The 23,158-nt window shown below is 41.0% G+C and overlaps 2 protein-coding genes across 4 annotated transcripts in view; both read right to left on the bottom strand.

The window, feature by feature from the left end:
* RAVER2 (ribonucleoprotein, PTB binding 2) overlaps positions 1-7,855 on the bottom strand; it is a 59,864-nt gene extending 52,009 nt beyond the window's left edge. For both annotated transcript variants that reach the window (XM_070746069.1, XM_070746070.1), the window contains exon 1: positions 7,530-7,855. In XM_070746069.1, coding sequence (XP_070602170.1) covers positions 7,530-7,700 — 171 coding nt within the window. In that variant the 5' untranslated portion in view covers positions 7,701-7,855. The remainder of the gene's footprint in view (positions 1-7,529) is intronic.
* Positions 7,856-15,805: 7,950 nt separating this feature from the next.
* CACHD1 (cache domain containing 1) overlaps positions 15,806-23,158 on the bottom strand; it is a 181,961-nt gene continuing 174,608 nt past the window's right edge. For both annotated transcript variants that reach the window (XM_070746074.1, XM_070746073.1), the window contains 2 exons: positions 21,496-21,597; positions 15,806-18,217 (listed from right to left, as the gene is read on the bottom strand). In XM_070746074.1, coding sequence (XP_070602175.1) covers positions 17,979-18,217; positions 21,496-21,597 — 341 coding nt within the window. In that variant the 3' untranslated portion in view covers positions 15,806-17,978. The remainder of the gene's footprint in view (positions 18,218-21,495; positions 21,598-23,158) is intronic.

The raw sequence follows: 23,158 nt of genomic DNA, 5'->3' as shown, positions 1-23,158 counted from the left end.
TTTTTTTCCATGAGCCTAAGCACCTGAGATCAGCCCGGAACTGTGTGCTTCCTCTTCAGAATGTGCAATCTTGTCATTCTATGTAGGGCTAAAAATGAAGTTTTTTCAAAGACTTCTAAGCAGGGGTAAAATGCTCCCGGTTCGCTTGTGCCTGTCAGTCATTGTAGAGCTGGTCATGAAGGCAGTGCAAGGCTCCACCCATCTACCCCTACGCAACAATTTGCATTGTTTTACCTTCTACGCATGCACGAAACACTTTGTGCATTCGCAGAGGGTAATCAACTTCTCCCAATGTCCGTACTGCTCAGACTCTGCTGGCTTTTCATAAGGCCACAAAGACATGACTATGCTGGCAGGCCTGGAGGCCCTAAATTAATAATTAGCTTCACTATCTGTATGAATATATTTGTGGATGAATAGTATGTACGCATGTTGTTGAGTTATCCCAAAATGAGTTTTACCCTGTTTCCCCGAAAATAAGATGTACCCCGAAAGTAAGGCATGTCAGAGGTTTTGCAGAATTTGCTAATATAAGGCACCCCCCGAAAATAAGGCGTAGTCAAGTTTACATACAGTACGGTGGAAAAACATAGGGTACCATTCAAAGCTGTTCATAGCGGTACCATAATAATGTGGCGTCCCCTGCTGGTTCCTCCCATCGCTTTGTACCATCCAGTACAGCAGACACAATCTGCTGCTGTCTCACCGCCATTACTGTCTCCACTACAGTGCGTAGACTGTAGTTCCTCTGGTGGCCAGAAGCTGCAATAGCGGGAGTATACTGTTGTACCATATAAGTGCTGTTGTTTGTGTGTGTGGGTGCCATACTGACAGGTACCGTACCGTAATCAGTGTACCGTACAGTACACTTTCTTTGGGGGTGTCAGCTTTTCTGCCTGTGAATTTGTCTTATTTGAGAAATATAAGGCACCCCCCAAAAATAAGACATAGCACAACTTTTGGAGCAAAAATTAATATAAGACAGTGTCTTATTTTCGGGGAAACACGGTAGCTACGATTTTAGTAATTAAGATTGTTTTTTCTTGACTTCCTTTTATTGTTGTTTGTAATTTTATATTGTAATTTTATATTGTTGTAAGCTGCCCTGGGCAGCTTAGAAGTCAAATTAAAATAAAAAATAAAATAAAAGACCCCAAATTGCGGTGACCGGGCAGGTAGGCAGAGTGAACTGGGAACATTTCACTCCTGCTTCTAATCTAAACCTAATCGACCAATTTTGGTAGCACTGGCATCTACCCTGTTTCCCCGATAGTAAGACACCCCCGATTGTAAGACGTATCGGAGGTTTCAGGGGGGTTGGCTAATATAAGCCGTACCCCAAAAGTAAGACATATGTCTTACTTTCGGGGAAACACGGGGGGATTGCCGGGGGGAGCCCGATGACGTCGCTTCCAAGCTCCCCGTGCGCCCCTCGCCTTCGCCTCGCCGCGGCGCCACCGCCTCTTCCCCAGCTTGGCAAAGCGAAGGACGGCGCTGGTCCGAAGCGAGCCAAGCGGGCGGCGGCTTGTAGCGAAGGCGCTCATCCCAGCAACCAAGTCCTGCCGAGGCTCGGCTGCAAGCGGCCAGCGAGGCCGACCAGCTCCGAGGCGAGCGGCCGGAGCTGCGCTCTCCTTCGTCCGCCTCCTTTCCGGCAGGCAGGTGGGGCTGCCCAACTGTGCAGAGCGGCTCCTCCCCTCCAGACACACGCTTCCCCGACACGCATCTGTGGCTCCACACGTGCACGCCGCTTGGAGCCCTGAGGTTGAACTTGGAAAAGGGCTCACGAGGCTCCTGTCCCGCGGCTGCCCTTCTGGACTCTGGGGAGATGCCTTCGGGAACGCGACCCTTTCAATTTTTTTCCAATGTAAGACATACCCCGAAAGTAAGACGTAGTGGGGCTTTTGGGGGTAAAAAGAAAGTAAGACACTGTCTTACTTTCGGGGAAACACGGTATATAATATTTAAACTATACTGACTGACACATGAGGGAATACAGAACAGTTTACTGTGATATAAAATTTTAATGGAAATTTTAAAATTCAAAGTAAGACATTGTTATAATTATTTTACCAATATTAAAAAGTCGGGCAAAAAAAGTTAATTGAACTAATGTTCACAACAAAGGAAAGCCATTGGAAATATTTCTTATGTTGAACATACAGTGTGTGTGGGGGGAAAGTATTTAGTCAGACACCATTTGTGCAAGTTCTCCCACTTAAAAAGATGAGAGAGGCCTGTAATTGACATCATAAATAGACCTCAACTATGAGAGACAACAGAAGAAAACACATCCAGAAAAATCACATTGTCTAATTTTTAATGAATTTATTTGCAAACTATTGTGAAAAATAAGTATTTGGTCACCTACAAACAAACAAGATCTCACAGACCTGCAACTTCTTCTTTAAGAGGCTTCTCTGTCCTCCATTCATTACCTGTAATAATGGCACCTGTTTGAACTTGTTATTGGTATAAAAGACACCTGTCCACAATCTCAAACAGTCACACTCCAAACTCTACTATGGTGAAGACCAAAGAGCTGTCGAAGGACACCAAAAACAAAATCGTAGCCCTGCACCAGACTGGGAAGACTGAATCTGCTATAGGCAAGCAGTTTGGTGTGAAGAAATCAACTGTGGGAGCAATAATTAGAAAATGGAAAACATACAGGACCACTCATAATCTCCCTCGATCTGGGGCTCCATGCAAGATCTCACCCCATGAAGTCGAAATGATGACAAGAACGGTGAGCAAAAATCCCAGAACCACATGGGGTAACTTAGTGAATGACCTGCAGAGAGCTGAGACCAAGGTAACAAAGGCTACCATCAGTAACACAGGGGCTCCGATCCTCCATTGCCAGACGTGTCCCCCTGCTTAGGCAGTACATGTCTGGGGCCGTCTGAAGTTTGCTAAGGAACATTTGGATGATCCAGAAGAGTATTGAGAGAGTGTCATATGATCAGATGAAACCAAGGTAGAACTGTTTGGTAGAAACACAATTTGCCATGTTTGGAAGAGAAAGAATGCTGAGTTGCATCCAAAGAACACCATATCTGTGAAGCATGGGGTGGCAACATCATGCTTTGGGGCTGTTTCTCTGCAAAGGGTCCAGGACGACTGATCCGTGTGCATGAAAGAATGAATGGGGCTGTGTATCGTGAGATTTTGAGTGTAAACCTCCTTCCATCAGCAAGGGCACTGAAGATGAAACATGGCTGGGTTTTTCAGCATGACAATGATCCCAAGCACACCGCTAGGGCAACAAGAAACATTTCAAGGTCCTGGAGTGGCCTAGCCAGTCTCTAGATCTCAACCTTATAGAAAACCCTTGGAGGGAGTTGAAAGTCCGTGTTGCCCAGCGACAGCCCCAAAACATCACTGCTCTTGAGAAGATCTGCATGGAGGAATGGGCCAACATACCAGCAACAGTGTTTCCTAACCTTGTGAGGACTTTCAGAAAACATTTGACCTCTGTCATTGCCAACAAAGGATATACAGTGATCCCCCGGTTATTGCGTCCCGACCATTGCGAACAGGGTAATTTGCGATTTTTGAACCCGGAAGTCAAAACACCATCTGCGCATGCGTGCCCTTTTTTCTATGGGCACGCATGCGTAGATGGCGCCGGGCAGATCAGCTGCTGGGCGGCTTCCCTGGGTCTTCCCCCTCTTGCTGGCGGGAGGGCGAAGCCCCCCCCCAGCACCCGCTCGCCCGCCCTTCGCCCTTCGCCCGGGAAGTTCGCCAGGAGTCAGCGGAGAACGATCGGAGCCGGCCGGCTCCGGGCGCGCCGTTCTCCGCTGACTCCTGGCGAACTTCCCCGCTTTAGGAGTCAGCGGAGAACGGCGCGCCCGGAGCCGGCCGGCTCCGATCGTTTTAAAGCAGGCACGCCGTTCTCCGCTGACTCCTAAAGCGGGGAAGTTCGCCAGGAGTCAGCGGAGAATGGCGCGCCTGTTTGAAAACGATCGGAGCTTTCCAATGAGTCCCGAAGACAAACGTCAAACTTCCGCGTTTGTCTTCGGGACTCATTGGAAAGCCGCGCGGGTGTTTTAAAACGTCGCCGCCGACATGGGGGGCTTGCTAGCACACCCCCAAACCCGGGTTGGGGGTTTGGGGGGGTGCTAGCGAGCCCCCCATGTCGGCGGCGACGTTTTAAAACAGCCGCGCCGCCCCCAATCTTCGTCTCCTCGCTAGCGCTGCGGAAGTTAAAAACACCATCTGCACATGCGCAGATGGTGTTTTTACTTCCGAAGCGCTACTTCGCGAAAACCCGCTCGTTGCGGGGGGTCCTGGAACGGAACCCTCGCAACGAGCGGGGGATCACTGTATAACAAAGTATTGAGATGAACTTTTGTTATTGACCAAATACTTATTTTCCACCATAATTTGCAAATAAATTTGTTAAAAATCAGACTGTGATTTTCTGGATGTGTTTTCTCACATTGTCTCTCACAGTTGAGGTCTACCTATGATGTCAATTACAGGCCTCTCTCATCTTTTTAAGTGGGAGAACTTACACAATTAGTGTCTGATTAAATAAATACCCCCCCACTGCATCTCTACAGAGATACTCCATTGCAACTTAATGGAAAAAGTTATCATAAGACTTTATACCTGTGATGGCAAATCTATGGCATGCGTGCCACAGGTGGGATGTGGAGCCATATGTGAAGGCATGCAAGGCGTTGCCCTATGTCAGCTCCAGCACATATGCGCCTGCTGTCCAGCTGATTTTTGGGCTTCTTTTTGGCCATCTTAGCTCTGCTCAGGCTTCAGGAAAGCCTCCTGAACCCTGGGGATGGCGAAAAACGGCTCAGTTTGTTGAGCCGTTGGGCCATTTTTCACAAGAGAGAATGAAAAATAGCCTAATGGACCTACCAGGAGTCCTGAAGTTTCAGTGAGGCCTCTGTGTATGCGTTGGGGGAGCTGTGCACATGCATGGGAAAATGGCATTGTATTATGGGTGTGTGCATGCTCACACATGCTATTGTGCATGGCCACCCTTTTGAGCACCTGAGCCAAAAAATGTTTGCTATCACTGCTTTGTACCATTCTCTCCATACTATCGTAGGTGTCACAACAAAATATAGTAAAATACTTGGCAAAATGCTTTATTGTCCTTCATAATACAATACAGTACTATGCCAAAAAAAAAAAAGAAAGAACCATAAGGGTCTTGAAAAAGTGAACAATTAACTGCAATTTTTGTCTGAATTAATCTTCAGGTTAAATCTTATTTATTAAAACCATAATTTTTTCTTCATCTTTATCCTGGATATCCTGTACAACTATTTCCACACTTCAGGCTTAAGTTTTTTTAAACCTTTCACAATCTCTTCCAAAACAAGAGATTTTTAAAAACCTTTTGCTATATAGGATAAAAGTTTGCAAAAATTAAATACCATTCTTGAGGTTTTTAGCTATGCAAGCACTTCATATTGTGAAGTGGAAAATGTGGTGCATTAACATCCTTAGTACCACCTGCACAGGCTATTTTTAAAAACAAAAACAAAAGCAGATTTGCTCCAATTGCTCATGGTGATTATGAATCTTCCCTAAACATAAGACAATTTTTTTTGACATCTGAAAAGATGAACCACCAATTACAAACATATGTTTCGATACACAGAAATAGCAAACTGTTTGTTCATTGGTAATTTAATTATCTTTATAGAGACAAATAATGCATTAGATTTTTCTGCACACTTAATTTTTAGCTATAACAGAAGAAAGTTACTATTTCAAATTGTTATATGATGAACACCTGTCAACTCTGAAATTCTTTTATACAGATAGGCTCCATAGATTTGAATATTTTCCTATTACCAATATATTTTACAATCACATAGAAGCAAAATGACATTTAAGAGCTAAAAACTTGATCAATGTTAGCAATGGGAAGTTATAAGAAGTCTATAAAATCACTCATAAAAAAATAAAATGAGAATTTGTATTTCTAATGTGAACTAGATGGCCTCAGACAGCATAAATAATGCTTTATTTGGAGAGAAGGATAACATGCAAGATGCATTTCCAAAGACTCAATAAGATAAAGTTCCGATATTGGTTACATCTGCTATCCAGACAAGAGAACAGAAGTATTTCCTTTTCCTATTTTTTTTTAAAGTACTCTAGCAGTCATGATTCCTAACTGCGCTTCCATTTATGGGATGTCTGTCTCAGTCTAAAGGCGATGAGACTCCTGTATATAATATTTAACAAAATATACCGTATTATCCCCCAAACATAGATAACTTATTATTATTTTTAAAAAGGAAAATGGCAGCTATATCTTATATCCTGCAAGGTTAGTTTAATGCTATCAAACAACAACATCTGTCTATCCTTGGGAAAGACTTGAGAAAATGCCAAATCCAGTCTGAACACAGGGCTGACTGTGCCATCAGACACAATAATAATGCTTCACACTTGCTCTTCTACTGCCAGAGAACTTTATAGTTTACAGAGAGAGCCGCAAAGAGCTTTGTATATTTTGCTGCCACTCACGCAGAGATAGTTCCTTTGGCATACACTGGATTCTGTTACCAAAAAAACCCAAAAAACCAACCCCTATGAAGTGCAGCCTGCTTACAGGATTATTTTCCCCCTATCTGTGACTCTTTTCCTAACTGTTCTCATGAGTAGATTCCTACTCAGGCTGCTATCTAAATTTCACCTGATCTTTTCTTCCAGAGATCCAAAGACTTCTTCAATGTCTTATGGAGATTCCCAGTCATCCACAGTTGTCCTGGAAAAGGTACTTTTTATCAAGAGGCAACTGGAGTTTTTTGGGTTTTTTTTTTGAAAAGTTTTGTTTCTCATCCAAGAAGCTTTCTTCTTCCTCCTCTTCTTCTCCTCCTCCCTCTTCTTCATTATCTTTCTTCTTCTTTATCCTTCTTCTTCTTCTTCCTCATTATCATCTTCTTCTTTCTTCTTCCTCTTCTTCTCCTCCCTCTTCATCATCTTTCTTCTCCTCCTTTCTTCTCCTTCTCCTTCCTCCTCCTCCCCCACTATCTAATCCTACCCGAAGAAGCTTCCTGCACCAGAATCTTCCAAGAAAAACAAGAAAGTCCAGCTGCCTCTTGAAAAAAAGAGAACCTTCAAGGACAAAGGTTTCCTCCTCTCTTTCCAGGAACTTAGGCACCTACGACTCTTCTTCTATGGGGGGCACTTACCCCACTGACTAGCCAGGTTTAAACAGGGACCAAAGAACAGATTTCGCTAACCTGGGAGAAAGTCTGGAAGTTATTTCTCCCCATAGAAAACTTTCCCCTTCCCTACGCTCAAACGCTTCTCTTGCAACACTGGGAGAGTCCGGATTCTTTGGACTACGGGTCATCCTTCCCAAACAGCATCATAGTGGAAACTTGAAGGGATTGTAGTGCAGTTGTAGTTTCGGGGGGGGGGGGCATCTCCGAGATCTTCGTCGGGGTTCCCTACCACCCCTCCGCCTCTCCCCACCGCCGGGACTCCGCGCCTCGCTCTATCTGCCCCGCCGCGGCTTCTGCTTCTTCTTCTCCGCCACCCACCTGGCTGCTGCTTTCAGCTGGCAGGTTCCTCAGCAGGATTTTGCGCCTGTTGCTCAGCTCCCGCCTCGTGCTCTGCAGCCGGCCGGCGATCTCCTGCGGGGACAGAGCGCGGGGCTCCTCACCGGCCCCCAGGTCGGGCTCCCCGGGGCCGGACCCCGCCGAGGCCGCCATCTTGCCGGCCCAGAGGCGAAACACGTTCTCCCTCCGCCAGAGCTTAAGGGAAGCCGGTGGGCGGGAAAGGGGAGCCGGGGCGGGCGAGTTCAGAGCGGGAGGGGCAAGGAAAAGCTCAGCAGCTGGCGGTGGTCAGCCCGCAGCCCGCCTGGGACAACAAAGGAAGCGCGAGGAGGGGCTCGCGCGCCCTCTCCGCCGGGGTTGTGAAGTTCCCGGGCGCGCTTGGCGCTCGCTCTTTCCCGGGAAGGGATGCTTTTTGAGGTGGCGGAGGATCCCGCCCGAAAGGGATGAAGCGCCTCCGCCTCTCATAAAAAATAAACAATCCTGCTAGCCAGTTCTTGAATTATCCGGGTTCTTTGGCTTCTTAGGTTAGGTGGGGGAAAGGCTACATCCTGTCAGCAGAGCAACAAGCTTGGCGCCTTTCGCTCTTGAATGGCTGCGTGTCGAGGCAACTGAGGGAAGCGGCCATCCAGGTGGCCACGATAAGGGGGGAAAAAACTACGTCGCCTTCCGAACGGCGTGAGGCGTCACGCGGGAGCCTCGCGCCTTCAGGCGAAAGTGGGTTAATGTTTCACCACAACTGGGCTACGTTACACGGAGTTATTCCTAAGTCTTTTTTTTTAATGCACTGCGAGACCTGAGAAAGCACCCAGGTTTGACACACTTGAGGAGGGAAAAGTGTTAAAAATAGAGACCGAACTTCTTCACAAACTTACAAACTTTATTTATATTTATTTATTTATTTATTTATTTATTCGACTTCTATGCCGCCCAATCCCGAAGCACTCAGGACGGCTTACAACACTGGTAAAAATACAATAAAATAGATACAAAGATAAAAGAAGTCGAACATTTCTAAACTAAACATTGTAAAACGAAAAAACTTTGACCTTCTCTCCCTTTTTTGTTCTTTCATTTGTGGGGGGTGGAAACAAAATTAGAGTTTCCGAGGAATCGAAAACGGATTTTAGCAAACTCTGTAAAAACTCAGGGATAAATGCGTTCCTCCAACCTCTTGGCAAAGTAATGTACTGTATATTACATTAATAGTTGTTGTATATTAACTCTGCAGAGATCCCCCTGCCTGCATTGTTAGGTTTTAATGCACATGTTAGAACATCTGGGTAATATCAGGTGACAGGTTGAATTAAAACTGACCCTCAACCTCTCCCCCTTATTCATCATGACTAATGTCATCCTCTCATATTTCAAGAGCTGACCTAGGAGAGGATGGAACTAAAGAGATGCTGGCAAACAGGCATTTTCACTTGGGGCCCAAAAGAGGTCACCACTTACACTTACTTCACTTAGTGACTATTCAAAGTTACAATGAAAATAGTGACTGTTAGTACTATGTACAAGACAGTTGGGCTGGCAATATATAAGCAAGCTGACAATGAATGTTTGTTTGTAATGAAGTACTATAACTTTAAGAGGTAGTGTTGCAGGTTGCCATAAGAGGGAGCCAGAAAGCATGATTCTCTTGCTGCTCTGTTCTTTCTACTGATTCACTGTGACTGATGTAGTAAATTATGTGTGTATTTGTAAGCTGCAATGTATGTCTGATATGTAAGACAAAGATAGGCTTGTAATATTGTATTGCAAGATAATGACTATTTAACTTGACTGTGCTATTTATAAATGTAAATACTAATTGAACTTTAATGTATCTGTCTTGTATGACTGAATAATTACTCATATCTCCTGGACATCTGTTGGAATCCACGTTTTCCTCTGCATGTCCTTGATAACTTAAGGGTTCTGCACACTCCTTAACAGTGACTAAGGACCATTTTTCACACTTACAACCTCATGGTCATCTGATCAAAATTCAGATGCTTGGCAACTGACTCATAACTAGGACAATTGCATTGTGCCAGGATCATATAATCATCTTTTGCAGTCTTTTGACAAGCAAAGTCAATAGGGGAGCCAGATTCACTTAACAAATATAAAGTAGTGTCTTTAAAAACTGCAATAACTCACTTAACAACTAGAGCTGGAAAGGTCGTAAAATGGGGCAAAATTTATTTAACAAATGTTTCACTTAGCAACATAAATGTTGGATGCAATTCTGGTTGTAAGTTGAAGAGTACCTATACAGGTAGTCCTTGATATGAAATCACAAATGGAACTACAATTTTACAATTTGTTAAGCAAGTTGGTTGTTAAGTGAATTCTTGTTGTTCAGTCACTAAGTCACCTCCGACTGCAATTCCATGGACTATACCATGCCAAGCCCCCACTGTTCTCCACTGTCTTCTGGATTTTGCCCAAATTCACATTCACTACATTGATGACACTATCCATTTCATCTTCTGCCATCCTTCTCCTTTTGTCTTCAGTCTTTCCCATCATCAAGGCCTTTTCCAATAAGTCCTTTCTTCTCATTTGGTGGCCAAAGTATTTGATTCTCAGCTTTAGTGTCTGTCCTTCCAAAGGACGGTCAGTGTTGATTTCCTTAAGGATTGACTGATTTGGCCTCCTTGCAGTCCAAGGGACTCCCAAGGGGCTTCCTCAGCACTACAATTTGAAACCATAAATTCTTCGATACTCAGCCTTCCTTATGGTCCACTTCCCACAGTCATAATATTATTACTGGGAAAACCATTCCAATTTTACAACTTTTTTTTGTTGCCACAGTTAAGCGAATTGCTGCAGTTGTAAAGTGAATCAATGGGTCATTAAGGTCATTAAGGGATTCCAAATTTCTCCATTGCCAGAAGATGGCTGTGAAGATCACAAGTGACAATCAACTGATCTCAAGACACTGCAATAGTTGTAAATACATATAAGTTGCCAAGTGCCCAAATGCTGATCATGTGATTCTGAAACAGTTGTAAGTGCGAGGATAAGTTGTTACATTTTTCAGTACCATAATTTTGGTTATTAAATGAATGATTGTAAGTCGAGGATAGCTATATATCTGTGATGGAGAACCTATGGCATACGTGCCACCTGTGTTACGCAGAGCCATATCGGAAGGCACGTGATAAGTCCTATGTCAGCTCCAATGTGTATGCGATTTTTGGCCTTGGGAAAGGCTGTTTCACCCTTTGGATGTTTCATGGAACTACAAAAAATAACACAACAGTCAAACCAGAAATGTGTTTTCCAAACTTCTGGTTTGGCAATTGGGCTGGGCTTTTTTGCACTCCAGGGCTTCCCTGAAACCTCCAGAATGTAAAAAACAATGGTCAAAACGGAAGTCCATTTTTCTGAACTTCCGTTTTGACTGTTTTTTTACATCCAAGGCTGTGCATGTGCAGGGCAGAGAGGAATGCTGTGCATCCATGGGGGCAGTGCAGAGGGGGCACATAAATGGGGAGGAAGAGATATGGGCACATGCACGCATGCTAGCACACCCACACACACATCTTCACTGCTATATGTCTTGGCATCTTTTTTTCTTTTATATCCCTCTGTCGCTGTTTCATCTCATTCCCAGGCCATGAGTGAAAAAAATAAATTATCCTTAGCCTAACAGGTGGCAAAAGAATATTTTCTCCCTTGTTTTAACAACAGCCATGGCAACCTCAAACTGTTTAAAATCTGTTATGTTTTGTCATCACCTATTTGGAGGAGGTTAGGCGAGATAGAAAAGCAGCAGTGTAGAGTTTCTGCCTACTCTGAGTTGGGCGTGCTGTATAGTGTTTCAACTTAGCAATGGAGAACAGACTAAAACACAATTAGCTGATCTGGCTTTAGATTTAGTATGTTGTGAGAACCTAGATACTTATTGAACAAATTATGGTGGAAACAAACCATGACTTAGCCATGTGCATTGCACTTCAGTACAAAAGCACACAACTTTGTAGTTCAAATAGTGTTAAATAAAATTTGATCCCTTTTATGTACCAAGGTGCTTTTTCAGCGGTGGGCTACGAGCCGGAACGCTAAATCGCGCTCGCTGCCATGGCTCCTAAGTTCTTGCGGGATCAGCGTGATTTTGCTGCTGCATCTGTGGAGGTAGCAAAATCGCACACGGAGCCGCAGGTAAAACCTCGCCGAAACACAGGCGCAATTTTGCTACCTCCACAGGTGCAGCAGCAAAATCGCCCTGATCCTGCAAGAACTTATGAGCCACGGCGGCAAATGCAATTTAGCGTTCCAGCTCGTAGCCCACCGCTGAACATGCACCTTGGTACATAAAAGGGATCAAATTTCATTTAACACTATTTGAATTACAAAGTTGTGTGCAAAATCACGCTGGCCCCGCAAGAACTTACAAGCCACGGCGGCGAATGCAATTTAGCGTTCTGGCTCGTAGCCCACCGCTGTGCTTGTTGGTAACTTCTTCTATATTAATATTAGGGATTGTTCATATGAACAGCCGTTGGCACTGGTATTTTTGGAGAGTCATTAGTCAGACATTGAGCGTGGCTGTAATAGCTAACGATTGCTGAATCCTTTCTACAGGAATTGCTATAATAAGCTTCATTACATTGATCCATTCTGAAATGAAATAAAGGAGAATCAGTAACATTCCTAAATAGGCTCCTTCCCTAATTAGTTACCATAGCTGCAAATTGAACGTGGCCGTATTGTTATAGATTTGTAATTACCATATTTTTCAGAGTATAAGATGCACCTTTCCCCCCTAAAAGAGGCTGAAATTTGGGTTCGTCTTATACTCCGAATGTAGCTTTTACAAAGCGTTATTAAAGCTTTAACTGGGGGCTAACACGATCTTCCATGCTTTGCTAGCTAAGCAATTTTCCCTTTGCCTGCTTCTTTCATTGCTGTTCCCTCCAACAATCAATTTCTATAGCTATCCTGCTCAACCAACTGATTTTGGTGGAAAAACAATATTAGGAGATGGTAGTAGTAGAAAAAAAGGAATGTTTGAAGAGTTTTTTTGGGATGACACCAGTTTTATCTTATTGTCTCTGCAAAATCTTATGCATTTTGTTTTTACTTCAAATCTTAAATATTCAAAATGCTCCGGATTTTGTTTCTGCCAAACTCTGATCCAAAATGGTTCAGCATAGCTTTTATTATTTTCTGCTTTGTAACCATATACAGTATTCCCATTTAATGTTCTTTATTTTATTTTTATAAAAAATAATATAAAATATTTTGGACTCAAAATACTTTCCGCTTGAACAGCAGATGGAGGCTGAGGCCAGGAATACCTCCATAAAATTACATCTTTTGTGTGCCAGTTCATATAACAGGTAGTTCATTATAATTTATTCTATATTATACTGCAGTTGAAGTTCAGTCAGGAATTTTTAGCATTTAGCAGTCCAAATATAAGACACACTGGAGTATAAGACACACTTTAGTTTTGGGGGAGGAAAATAGGGGAAATCATCTGCTTACCAGGTATTCATCTGGCTAGCATAAATACTTATTTGTTTGTTTGATTTTTTTTTAATGCCACCCTTCTCCTTAGACTCAGGGTGGCTTACAACATGTTAGCAATAGCACTTTTTAACAGAGCCAGCATATTGCCCCCACAATCCGGGTCATTTAACCACCTCGGAAGGATGGAAGGCTGAGTCAACCTTGACCCAGTGGTGAGATTTGAACCGCTGACCTGCAGATCTAGCAGTCAGCTTTAGTGGCCTGCAGTACTGCACTCTATCCACTGTGCCGAGCGATCAGCTTCAGCATATTATTTTATCCCCCGATTACGGCTTTAAAAATTATCTGGAGAGAGTAACAATGAAAGAGCTTGCAAGCCAGTGAGAGCTGGGAACATCATTAGCACCTGGGAAGAAACCTTCGGAGCAAGTAGAGCAATGGAAAAAACCCTTGCAAGGAATTAGGGCTTGGAAAACATTCTTCGCGGACAGTAACAATGAAAAAGCTTGTAAGCCGGTAAGAGCTGGGAAGATTGTTAGCACCTGGTTAGGGCTGGAAAGAAAATTATTTGGAGCAGGTTAGAGCAGTGTTTTTCACCCAGGGTTCCATGACTTAATAAGAAGGCAAGGCAAGGCAGTTCCCCCCTTCAATCCCGCCCACTTCTGCAGCGGCAGCAGCCGCCAAGCAGGAAGAGGAGTGGCAGCGGTGGGAAGATCATTAGCAGTTAGTTAGGACTGGGGTGGGGGTGGGAGAAAGCTACATTCAGAGTATAAGACACAACCAAATTATCAGCCACTTTTAGGGAGGAAAAAGGTGCATCTTATACTCTGAATAATACGGTAATTGTTAACATCTTTGTAACTGTTTATATTTTACTTTTACAGTATTATTATTTGTAAGCTGCTTGAAGCCTTTGGAAATGGAATAGCATATAAACTATACTAATATACTCATATACTGTATACACACTTTTTCTTTAGCTGTGTAAAATCACCGTTGTTCATTGCTGGCTTAGGTCCCTTGTTACATGAAGCCATGTTGTGATATTCTGACTAAATCAGAAAGGGCTGATAGGAATCAAAAAGTGGCATTTGGACAGATCTGGCAATAGATACTTTAAACGAAGTATGTACTTTAATGAAGTACGAAATGAAGTACTTTAACTAGCATGTTTTGGAAATTAGCAAAATTTATGAGATTTGAAATTTTAGCTGGGTCAACAAACATATGAAGTCTTGTACTACAACTATTTTTACATTTTTATACCTCGTCATTCTACTCAAGTAGACACTCTACTCAAGTAAACACTCAAGAATTTACGTTGTAGCTTAGCTTGTTGCATGGATGGTACTACTATTTTACTTTAAGAGCATTTGCCTTTGAGTTAAAACTGATTGATGCTATATATCTGCATCAAATAAATTATCTCTTATCTCACAAGAATTGTGAAATAACTTATCCTGGCCACCAAACACTGGAGTGTCAAATTGGTGACACAAAGACCATGCCCACCTCAGCATTTCAAAGGCAAAAACGTTTAATACATCATGTGATATGATCAAGTTTGACACCTGTGACCTAGCACATCAAAAACTGCACTCAAATGATGTCTTCTCCTTCCAACTGTGGAAGAGCATCAATTAAAGGCTTTTTGTCAATATCAATTGAAAAGATCTGGCTCTTCATAATAATAGAGAAATAGGAAATACAGTCCATTCCTGATCTTGGCAGGTTCAGCATCAGCATTCAATATTGTAGCTTATTATATAACTTATAATATCTTATAACTATAGTTATAATAGCTTAATATAATAGTTAATAGTTATATTAACATTTCAACACAAAATCTTAGAATTATAATCTCTTGTAGGATTTGGAAATAGCATAAAATGAAAATGGTAGCTGGAACAATATACAATGACTTTGGAAAATTCAGAAGTTTATTTTTTATATCACTTTAAAAACCAGAAACCCAACAATATATGAGAGTCTGTGAGGTAAATAGCCAGAAAATATCTGATTTCCACGGGGAGATTTGAAGTATAATACAACCTCAAAATATATTTATGAGTTAAGACTCTGTTCCTTTATATATTTAAATATGACATGCTGGAGCTTCTAGTATAAAACCCATTAAATATAAAAAGAGGAATGTAAAAAATAGTATAGCACTGTATATCGTTGTATAGATACACACAGGATTCATTATTACTAGCAAATGGAGGACCATCTAAGCATAGAAAAAAACGATGAATTAAATACTTGTTGTTTTAAATAGCACTATTTCTCTTAAGTAACCTTGAAAAATATACTTATTTATGCACATTCTTACTTTTGGAGGGAGCTGATCTGAAACAACTTTGAATGTAAAGACAATTGCATTCCTAAGATCGGGAATGAAAGTTCTCCCCTCCCAAAATCTCCTCCTATTTCTTTAGATAATAGACTCAGATATGTGAGTGAATAGAAGGGGATTAACTTATATCTTTTTTCCTCAGGACTGCTTCTTGCTAGGCATGCAAATGGAAATGATAGTTCACAAAAGATCAACTTTGGGTTGCCTCCATATCTTGATTCTGGCCAATGCCTGCTTCAGAAAAAAACCCTTGGTTTGCCCTTTTTTTTAAAAAAAAAGGGGGGGGCTGGGAGACAGTCACCTGATATCCAGTCCAGGCCTTTAAGCACTGCACAAAGCTAGCTGTCAAGAAAGACCAGGGAGATAGACTAAATATTAGAGGTTCATTATTCTGGGCAGATGCCTTTAAAATCCAAGTGAAAACAGTAACACAATATGGTTAGAATGCAAAAACTTTATGACTATTTCATTTAACAGAAAATGTTCCAGGTTATGCTTCCAGGCAGCGTACAGTATTTTTTTTTTTTTAAAAAACATACTCAAGTTCAGTAAATGTTATTATTAATGCAGCAGTTTTGATTTATCCATTTTCAAAATGACAATTACAAATTAAAATCTTTGAAATCTGTATTATCCAATTTCCATGTACTAAATGGATGTACAGTAGTTCATTTTCTATTGTAGTTACTTCTGGCCATTATTAAATCCTGGGAATTTTAACAATTTTCCAGTATTTGATTAGTTTCTGCAGAAATTGAATTTGAACATTATCAAATTTTTAAAGTATCATAACACAACAACTGCGGTTATTTTTAAAGTGTGTTCATGCTGTGTTTGAACTCTTAAAGAGTGTTCTGTTGAATTCTAAGGACTAACAATCAAATGACAACATCACCACCACATGGGAAGAGAAGTTTTGTAATCAATTCTATTAAGGCCATATCCTGTTCACACATAGATTCCTACAGTGAGTACAGATTTTATCACCAGTTATATCAGAAGGCCATGGAATTCATACACAGCTCCGCACTGCTATTCTCAAAGTATCTGTGAGCTTGAATATTTAGAAATGAAGATAGCATCTGGGAGAGAACATCTAATGCTGAAGAAATTTGTATAACTGAGTTCCAAGTTAATATAAAACATTTTTATGCCAAATTACATTTGGACCTGTCAAAAGCAATTCATAAATCCGTACTTTACATAATTTTATTCCACTAGAAATTGTGATTTTATACATAGTATAAAGGGCATCATGATAGAACACACATACTTTACCATACTGTTAAAAACAATTTACATAACTATTAAGTACCCTATTATTAAAGCAATATTCAGATACTTTTTAAAGTATCTGAGTTTAAAAAACTACATATAGATGAATGTTTATCATATGCACGGTGAAAAGAGGTGCCCATAATATTTAGTCACTTTAAAACAAAACATGGCAACTTAAAAGTAGCTTAAAATTATATGGCCCATGTGTCATCAAGTCAGATGTTAAGAATCTCCAATGAAGAACTTTCAAAGCAGTGTGAAACGCAAGATAAATGGAAGAGATCTTTTATCACTGCATTCTAAAAATTTTCCATTGTATGAAATGGAAACAATTAGCATTTTTAATTTATCAATCATGAATGGCACTGAACACTTTGTTACTATGCTAAATGGAATCTTGCCCCCAAGTTGGAATATAAGTAAGATGGGAGAATGAGAGAAGAATAGGATTCTTCAATGCTTATGGGAGGCTTAGACTTGGTATCACATTTCTACACAATTTTAGTCATATATATAAATTGTGCAGAAGAGTGATATTACATATATAAAAACAACAAGCCATGTTTATAGTGTACAAAATGACCATGGAAACGAACCTTTAATTATGTAAACAAATCAGCACACAATTTCTTCATTTTCCCTTTATAGCATGATGCAGGAGGGGGTTGAATATCAAGTCTCTCTTAAGAACCACAGCGTCACCAACACAAATAAAACTTTAGACTGTATTCACGGAAAGTCCATGATGCCTTTATTCCCTCCCTTTTCCTTTCTCTTTTCATGAGTGTTTTGAGTTCAATAAATAGTACAAAAATAATCCTTTATTTAAAAATCTTCAGATGCACTGTCCTAGAACCTATACAATAATTTGTAAGAGCAATGAACTTTTTGTTTATTTTTAAAAAAGGGAGCCCACACAAATGAAAACCTTGCGGCAATGGCTATTTTTAAATCCAGCACCCACTTTGTCTCTGGCTGCAATTTCTGTTCTTCCTGTTAAGGAAAGCAAAATCTTCTTCGCCTTCATCTGAGATCTTTTTTTGGCTCAGATTAACAAGAGTTCAAAATGTTCCGCTTATTGTGTAAATCTTTCTCCTTGTGCTTGAAGGTCGAACATTCCAACTATTCCATTTTGCTGAGTGTTATGGCAGGTTCATTTATCACCTTAACTTCCCCACTCCTGGGCCAGCTTTATGTTTTAGAAGGGGAACATCTACGTCTGAAATGTCTTGTGGTGGTCACCAAAAACCAATGCCTGGCACCAAGGACGAACATGTGTTGGGCTCCTGCTTCCTGTATTATGAGATGCAATTCTTCCCCCGAATTCAGAGTCATTAGCATTCTGCATCTACCGTGTGTACCGTCACTGCAGCCTGTAAGTGGTGACTATGATGGGGGGCGGGATGGTGCAACCTGTAGTGGTGGAACTTGTGGCTCAAAAGGGCAGCAGTCTGAGGGGGGGTCTCCAGGTCTAAATCTTCATCATGATTTCCCACGTCTACGCCCGCTGATAATGGGTCGTTATTGCAGGGAGGGTTTTCGCTGTCTTCCTGGGGACTCATAGTACTGTAGCCTGGAAAACAAAGCCACATGGACCAAGAAGGATGAGTTTTGAACAGAATAGATTTACTGTGATAAACATCATTCTTTGACATAATGTAAAAAATGCTAATTTAGAAATCCACAAATTTAATTGGATATGTGCAATTAGCTGAATTACATAAGTGCCGCAAATTTGTAAGTATGGAAACACAGAATCTTATGTTAAATATATGCAACTGACAACATATTGGCTGGAGAATTCTGGGGATTGAAGTCCACATATTTCAAGTTGCCCAGTTTGAGAAAAAAAACAACATAGTCCTGTGCATTGATATTGACAGCTATATTTACTTTTATGCAATATAACTCTTTGCAGTTGTTGCCTCTAGATTTAACAGATTCTATTTTTCCCAAATGCTGACAATTTTTTAAAAAGCGTGATAGGAAAACAAGTTGCATTACACAAAAGTTAATTCAACAAAAGTTTTGAAAGAATTTGACATCTATTATGTTATTAAATGCAAAGTAATTATGGCAAAGCAGGAAGAAAGACTGTAATTCTAGTAACAGCAGTTAATGAACATTTTAACCTTTCTATAATGACTCAACCACAGCGCCCAATCCTCTGCAAATAAAAGGAAGTAAGCGAAAGAAAAATAATCATAATGCCAACAGCCCTAGCAGGCATTCACACAGACATTCCAATGTAAGCACAGTCCAAATCTCTGGATATTGTTTAAACTCTCTGCTTCTCTATGTTACTTGGAGGGAAATACTGAAGAAAGGAAATTATGCAATGCATTCGGCTATTTCAGATAATAATCTTATAATCACATATAATGTACAGGAAAATTTGTCAAGGAAATATTATTGTCTAAGCTTCCGGTGAAAACTGTTTGTTGGAAACCAACCAACCAACCAAAATTTGACCTCTTGGTTATTAGGAACCACCTGCCAATATTTATGTGATTTAGTTTTTTTATATATATACAGATACAGTGATACCTCATCTTACAAACGCCTCGTCATACAAACTTTTCGAGATACAAACCCAGGGTTTAAGATTTTTTTGCCTTTTCTTACAAACTATTTCACCTTACACACCCACCGCCGTCGTTGGGATACCCCACTTCCAGACTTCCGTTGCCAGCGAATCACCCGTTTTTGCGCTGCTGGGATTCCCCCGAGGCTCCCCTCCATGGGAAACCCCATCTCCGGACTTCTGTGTTTTTGTGATGCTGCAGGGGAATCCCAGCAGAGAAATCCCAGCAGCGCAAAAATAGGTGCTTTGCTGGCAACAGAAGTCCAGAGGTGGAGTTTCCCAGCGAGGGGAGCCTCAGTGAAATCACAGCATCGCAAAAACACAGAGGTCCAGAGGTGGGGTTTCGAGGACTTCGGTGTTTTTGCGATGCTGAGATTTCACTGATGCTCCCTTCGCTGGGAAACCCCACCTCCGGACTTCCGTTGGCAGCAAAGCATTTGTTTTTGTGATGCTGGGATTCCCCTGCTGTGATTTCCCTGCAGCATCGCAAAAACACAGAAGTCCGGAGGTGGGGCTTCCCATGGAGGGGAGCCTCAGGGAAATCCCAGCAGCACAAAAACGAGCGCTTCGGCTGGCAAACGGGGTGAATTTTGGGCTTGCATGCATTAATTGCTTTTCCATTGATTCCTATGGGAAACATTGTTTTGTCTTACAAACTTTTCACCTTAAGAACCTCATCCCGGAACCAATTAAGTTTGTAAGACAAGGTATCACTGTAGTTCTCACTTTAGAACAGTTCATTTAATGGTTGAGGTTATAATGGCACTGAATATTGTGATTTATGACCATTTTTCACACAACCTTGCAGCATCCTCATGGTCATCTGATCAAAATTCAGATCTTTGGCAACTGACTCATATTTATGACAGTGTCCTGGGGTCATGCGATCATGTTGCAACCTTCTGCCAAGCAAAGTCAATGGGAAAGCCAGATTCACTTAACATTTGTGACACTAAATTAACAACTGTAGGGATTCACTTAACAGCAGTGGCAAAAAAGGTCACAATGAGGAAAAACTCACTTAGGAAATACCTTGGGCTCAATTGTGGTCATAAGTCAAGGACTACCTGTACTCTTATGACCTAAAGCATGACACTTTTTATTCAATGTTGCCACAGCATTTCCATGTTTGTTCGTTTTTATTTTTAATGCTTCTATTGAACAATATTCTGTATCCGGATAACAGATGAAGGGATTCAAGTCTGGCTAGGCTAGAGCTGCCATTTTTCTCTTTAAAATTATAAAGCTTGTCACTGAGTACTTTAAATGAAGATTTTATACATTCTGCCTCTCTAATGTCATGTTGATATTAACTAGAAATATCACAGGGTTGCGGTCCTATGAAAACTACAAGGGCCTGCAGGTTTCAATCAGGGATCACTGCCACATACTGAGTGAATATCTATAAACATTCAAGGACTCCAGGAAATCAAATACAAAGTTCTCATTCTGTCCTGGCAGTGCATTTAGTGTATTCATACTGTATTTATAGTGAAAGTGATACGAGGATACAGCTGACAGTCCTGGCAAAAAAAAAATATGCCAACCTCACGTTAATCCTCTTAGTGGACTCATCAACTTAATACAGGATGGAAGATTTAGCAACAACTGTCCAGTCTGATTAGTGATTGTTCAATTATGTGGTAAAACAGTCATCCCCAGCGTGCATTGTAAGTTTAAAAAAAAAATTAGGAAGAAATGTCACAAATCCTACTTTTTAAATCATTTTATTTCTATGTGAATCAAAGGAGAACTGTGTTTGCAGTAACTCTGTCTGTCACAAATCTTCTTATGAATCATAATGCATACCAGTAAGCCAAGAAGGCATTCAACCTTTTAAAATTTAACCCAGGCTTGATTTAACCTAGCAACAAGAAATAAACTTTTGGTATTTATGGGCTTAGAAGTAAACATGGTTTGATTAAAAAAAAAAAAAGTGTTATTCTTTATCAAATAGAACAAAGTTAATGGACAAGCAATAAAATACATTTTCAAATTACTCTACTGGGAAAAGAGGGGGAATCTAATGTTTGTAAAAACTTTGCTTTTTGTAAGGGTGCATATTCATATATCAGTGTTGATATATCAGTGATTAAGATGCTAAGTGGAGGAATGAAACAAAAATAGCTTCAAAGTTGGCAAGGACCTTGTCCTGGAATGGAAAATAATCAAATTTGTTTTAAATGAAGAACAGCCCTGGGATTACTTTCTTAGAAAATATGTTATATTGTAAGCACAAGCAATATGAACGGCCTCTGTGATCTTACCATGATCGCTTTCTGTCCCTGATCGCCCCCAATAACGGCGTCTGCGCTCAGGACTGTGGGCGTGTCGCTCAATAACTGCTGCTATAAACCGAGTGTTACTGACTATGGAGAGCAAAACAAAGAAAAAAGAGAGGGAGGAAACAAAGGATAATTTCACATACTGATCAAGCAGATCACTCTGGAGACATTATAAAACAGCTTTTTATTACATTGCCAAATTCTAAAACTGATCGAGCTTCTAAAGCAGAATGAAAGAATAGCACCTATTTTGATTGCCAGAGAGCATTGTAAATTACAAAATGCACCTAACAGCAAAATGCACATAAGGCAGTGATGGCGTGCCACAGGTAGCACGTAAAGCCATATTGGCGGGCATGCACGGCTTTGCCCTATGTCAACTCCAGCATGCTGGCCAGCTGATTTTCCGCCTTGGGGAAGGCCGTTTCTCCCTCCCGAGGCTTCCCTCCCTGAAGCCCCAGAGTGTGAAAAATGGGCAAAGCGGAAGTTTGGAAAAACGTCGTTTGTGCTGTTTTTTGCACTTCCGAGGCTTCAGGAAAGCTTCATAAAGCCCTGGAGTGCAAAACATGCCCTGAAAGGCAAACTGGAAGTTCAGAAAAACGTATTTCCGGTGTGTTCGTTGTGCTGTTTTTTGCAAACAGCTTGGCCGGTTTGGCCATTTTTTCACCTTCCCAGGCTTCAGTGAGGACTGAGTGCATGCGCGGGGGGGTGGGGGTGCAAACACACCCCTTTTGGCATGCAAACCAATCCACATCACTGATGTAAGGTATTTAAGGTATACCTTTAATATACCTTAAATACCTATTGAAGGTATCTTAAAATGCAATATTTTTTTTTGCAAAACTGTAGGAAATATTAGCAATAGTGAAAACCTGATAAGGAAAATGCAGGAACATCTAAAGAATAACTACTGTGGGTTTTTGAACGGCTACATTTCTCTACAGTTTTCAAACCAGTTATTTATTTTATGAAGAGGTGGGTGGGTGGATCTTATTTAACAATGGACATTATGCAGTTCTCGAAAGTGAAGTGAAGAAATCTACAATTCAAAGGGCAACTAGATTTTATGAACTGTTGTCTAAGAACTTCAGAAGAAAATATACTGCTTAAAAAAATAAAGGGAACACTCAAATAACACATTCTAGATCTGAATGAACGAAATATTCTCATTGAATACTTTGTTCTGTACAAAGTTGAATGTGCACGACAGCATGAGAAATTGATTGTCAATCAGTGTTGTTCCTAAGTGGACAGTTTGATTTCACAGAAGTTTGATTTACTTGGAGTTATATTGTGTTGTTTAAGTGTTCCCTTTATGTTTTTGAGCAGTGTAGTAAGATAGCAAGTGTTGGAGACAAATAATGGACCTAAAGGACAAAGCTCTGCTCATAAATCACCGAAGAAAAAACTCAGTGAATTGGGTATGAGCAAGTCAGTATTTTATTTACGGTTACATTCAGTCTATGGAAAGGCGGCAATATACCACCTTTCTTCAGAACTGAAAGGGCCAAAACTGTAAAGCACTTTGCCCTCTTGAAATGATTACAGAGATGAATAATGTTACACATCTATAAGAAAGAAACTGCAGGGGGAAAACCCGCATGCAGCCTCTCCCTGTGTTTTGCTGCCCAACAGAATGGGATTG

This window comes from Erythrolamprus reginae, chromosome 3, assembly GCF_031021105.1.
Source record: "Erythrolamprus reginae isolate rEryReg1 chromosome 3, rEryReg1.hap1, whole genome shotgun sequence".
NCBI lineage: Eukaryota > Metazoa > Chordata > Lepidosauria > Squamata > Dipsadidae > Erythrolamprus > Erythrolamprus reginae.
Note: the sequence above shows the minus strand (reverse complement) of the source record. Positions and strands in the feature narration are given on the sequence as shown.